General features: G+C 35.9%; 1 protein-coding gene across 1 annotated transcript; it reads left to right on the top strand.

The window, feature by feature from the left end:
* Window positions 1-299: 299 nt before the first annotated feature.
* LOC131875962 (uncharacterized) lies at window positions 300-803 on the top strand. The gene has a single exon (XM_059220705.1). The coding sequence runs from the start codon at window positions 300-302 to the stop codon at window positions 801-803; it is 504 nt and encodes a 167-aa protein (XP_059076688.1).
* Window positions 804-3828: the final 3025 nt, after the last annotated feature.

Here is a 3828-nt window from a genome sequence, read left to right as displayed (position 1 = left end):
CTATATGAAGAGACCTTTACAAGGTATGGAGTCCCTAGAGAACTTGTTACATATCAGGGTACTTAGTTCACATCTAACCTGATTGCTGCAATGATAGAAGAATATAATATCAGGCATAAAACTCTACACCTTATCACCCACAGGCCAATGGCCAAGCTAAGGTGACCAGCAGGGAAATTGAGGCAATATTAACAAAAAATATTGCCATACATAAGAAGGGTTGGGAAAATCACCTTCTAGAGGTAGTATGGGCATATAGGACATCTTGGAAAACTACTGAGGGTTTTACACCCTTTGAAATGGTTTATGGCCAAAATGCAGTCATGCCAATAGAGTTTGAGAACAAAACTCTATGTACTGCAACAAAACTTGGTAATGAACTCTCAGAAGCACAGAAGGAAAGAATATTACAACTCAATCAATTAGATGAATTGAGGAAATTTGCCTTGCAAAATATAATTCTAATTCAACAACACTGTATGAAATGGCATGATAAGTATATCAAAACCAAACCATTTCATTCCAGTGACTGGGCTTTGTTATATGATTCCAAGTATAAAGACAACCTCAATAAATTACAAACACAGTGGCTTGGTCCATATGAAATTGAACAAGTGTTTGCTAATGGAGTGGTCAAACTTGCAACTATTGAAAATGCAAGATTCAAACTGCTAGTCAATGGCCACCGTCTTCATCTATATCACAAGCCCAATAATAAGGAGGATTTTATGCAACAATTTGAAGGACTTTACAATCCTCCTGAAACCACTGATGGTGACCCTCTGGGTTCACCATCTATTTGACCATAATTCGCACTAATCATAATAAACAACTCCATGTCTACATGCAGTTCATTTCTCCATTCCATTCCATGTCATCTCCGCTTCACTGATACTTCTTTTCTTCCATTTTTCAATTCCATTACAACAATCATTATTTGAACATCTGAAAATACACTTCATTCACATCACATGTGCCAACAGTCTTATGAGCACGCAGAATAATCTCTTTAGCCACGTAGGTACTTTCATTGCTTTCATGATTGCATTATTTTTGTTCCACATTTTGTCATCATTAATTGTGAATATTTATACTTGCATTCCTCTATCCTACCTATCTGCATGTGTGGACAATTGTGTCTAACTTCAGTTGGGTGGGATAGATTATGTTAAAAGCTATTGTCATTATTAGCAAGACATGTTAACTCGAGTTAATTTTTGAGTCAATTTTATTTCACCCTGATGTTTAAAGTCCAGTCTATTCAAATTTTAGCAAAATTTAAAATTTTCTTTTAACTTAGTCTGTGTGAATCCCTCTTAACTGTTCTTATTATAAGTAATTCCCTTACATTTGAGAAGTTTTGTCATAATGCATTCTACTTTTTCTTCCAAAAACTTGGGGAAATAGAGAACTTCATATATAGTAGAAGGGTTTTCTTGAAGGTGGTGATAGATACAATAAATGGGGAGTCCTCCAGTCAGACGAGAACATATAGATCATAGTCTGATATTAAATATCAAGATTGTGAACCTCTGTTCAGAGGTTGTAGATGGTTAGACTATTTTTTGAAATTGTATGCTTATGACGAATATGTCACTCTAGAATTTGCATGATCATTAAAGGATGATATGGTAGTAATAAGGCGATTGAGGGTTCTTGTCATAGAGGAATGCATTGAAAAAGTTTCAGACCTACCAATGAATGGAGAGCCTTTCCCTAAAAATAAGGATTCTAAGTCATCTCGAGCTTAATTTACAAAGCATGGTAATCCTCCGTTGAATGTCACTAACCAAGGAACGAGCAGGTTGTCTCTTCCACCTCTCTTGGCTCATAGAATAAATTATTTTATTATATATATTACTTGTGAAGGAAGACAATATCAATTGCACCCTATACATTTCAAGTTACTAAGTCATTTGAGGCATGGTAGACGTATTAATGTTCCCAATTTTATTTATAACATGCAGAAATAAATGGTGGCTCAAGTACAAAAAGGTAACCCTAAGTTTGTTTCCCATCATTGTTCAATTCACTTATTGATTGAACAAACCTTAGTGAAAACCAATCGTGGAATACAATAGGTGGAATTTCTAGATATAAGTAGGGCTCGACCATTAAGGTAGATTCCTAGCATTGGAGAAGTTGCGAGCACTTCATCCTCCAGACCTACTAAAATTCTTAGTAAAAATTCTTCTAGTGAGGATGAGGATGCCACTCCAAAGGTTGCAGAGAAAACCCCTTTAGCATGAGGGCTTGCATCTAAAGATAAAAAAAGGAAAAGCCAACACAAGAAACAATGGCTAAGGGAAGGAAGAAGGGTAATCTCCTTGGAGTTACCTTGAAAGATCCAGCACCATAAACAACCATCTCTGAAAAGCAAAAAGGAAAGAAATCTAAAACTCCTGCTACAATGCAGAAAATGAAGAACCTAGTTGTAGAAGGGAGCCAATCTAGCCAAAAAAGGCAGAAATTAGAAAAAACTTCTACAGGAAAATGATCTATAAGGACTAGTCATAGGTTGAAAAAGAAATTTAAGGGCAAATATATCTATAGTAGAGAAAATTTATATTCAAAGCTCTGATACTGAAGAGGAAGAACCTCCTCAAAGGCAGTCTCCTATAATTACATCTCCATCTTCCTCCTCTAGTGAGGAAGAATAACAAGAGAAAAAAATGTCTCATTCAGAGGACTTGTTAGAAGAAGAGTTTAAAGAGGATTTAGGAGAGGAAGAGTTAGAAGATGTGGCATTTTATGATGCATAAAATGTAGCTCATAATATTACTCAAATTGTGTCAGAAATAGAGACACGAGGTGGTAAAGAAAAAGAAAACACAAAAGAAGAGGAAGAAGTTGCATAAAAAGAAGAAGAAATTGTGGAAGAAGAGGAAGAAGTTGCAGAAGAAGAGGAAGAAGGTGCAAAAGAAGAAGAAGCGTTAGTTCACTCTGGAGAGATTCAGATCAATCTAAATATCGGAGATGCTTCTAACCCTCAACAAATCCACCATGAAGACCCTACTATTGATAATGGGACTAAAAAGGTTATGGTACGTAAGAACAATCCACCCTCATTCTCTTGGGCCTCAATTGCTATTGAATTTTGCAAATTTCTAGAAAAGAGGGAGGAGGAGTGGAGAAGGTGGAGAGAAGCGTTAGAAGAAAAAATAAGAAAGAAATATGTAGAGATAAATAGGTTGGCGGATAGAATAGAACATATTGCTACTCTATTGCCTCAGGAAATTGAGTGTAGACAACCTTCTAGGTTATATTCCCTTTACTTGAAGGAATTGTATCATTCTTACAAAATAGCCAGGGAGTTGTCTAGATTAGGTTCATCATTAATGACCCCTAAAGAATTCATTAATGCTTATAACACCTCCTCTCCCCAACAAAAAAAAATTGTTTTGTGAATTTTATCTTCACAATTATGCCATTCCATATAATCCACATTGGACTCCACTACTCTTAATTGGAGATATTCACCTAAGAGCATTTATGTCCTATATTTAGAATGAAAACACTAGAGGTGAGCAAGCCAAGGAATATATGGACATGGAACAAATTTTTCCTTTGCCTTTGAGGGATGAGGTAGAAGATCCAGATGAAATATATTACAGATGGAATCAACTTACTACTGAACCAGAGGTTAAGAGAAGGATCTCATCATTAAGGAAGAAGTTTATAGTGAATATAAATAGATAGTAGGGATGGCAGCTAGAATGGTATATGCACATCTAGCTCGAAGATGGAATTGGCTACCTGAGGATTTGAAAAGAATGGAGCCTCATTCCCTCAGGAGTTATCATGCAGCACTCAAAAGAGAAGCTACTT

This window comes from Cryptomeria japonica, chromosome 5, assembly GCF_030272615.1.
Source record: "Cryptomeria japonica chromosome 5, Sugi_1.0, whole genome shotgun sequence".
Taxonomy (NCBI): domain Eukaryota; kingdom Viridiplantae; phylum Streptophyta; class Pinopsida; order Cupressales; family Cupressaceae; genus Cryptomeria; species Cryptomeria japonica.
The sequence above is the reverse complement of the archived record's forward strand: the minus strand, read 5'-3'. Positions and strand labels throughout refer to the sequence as shown.

Bases quoted from the DNA above. Each gene is read 5' to 3' on its own strand.
- LOC131875962 (XM_059220705.1), top strand. From the start codon at position 300: ATGGTTTATGGCCAAAATGCAGTCATGCCAATAGAGTTTGAGAACAAA.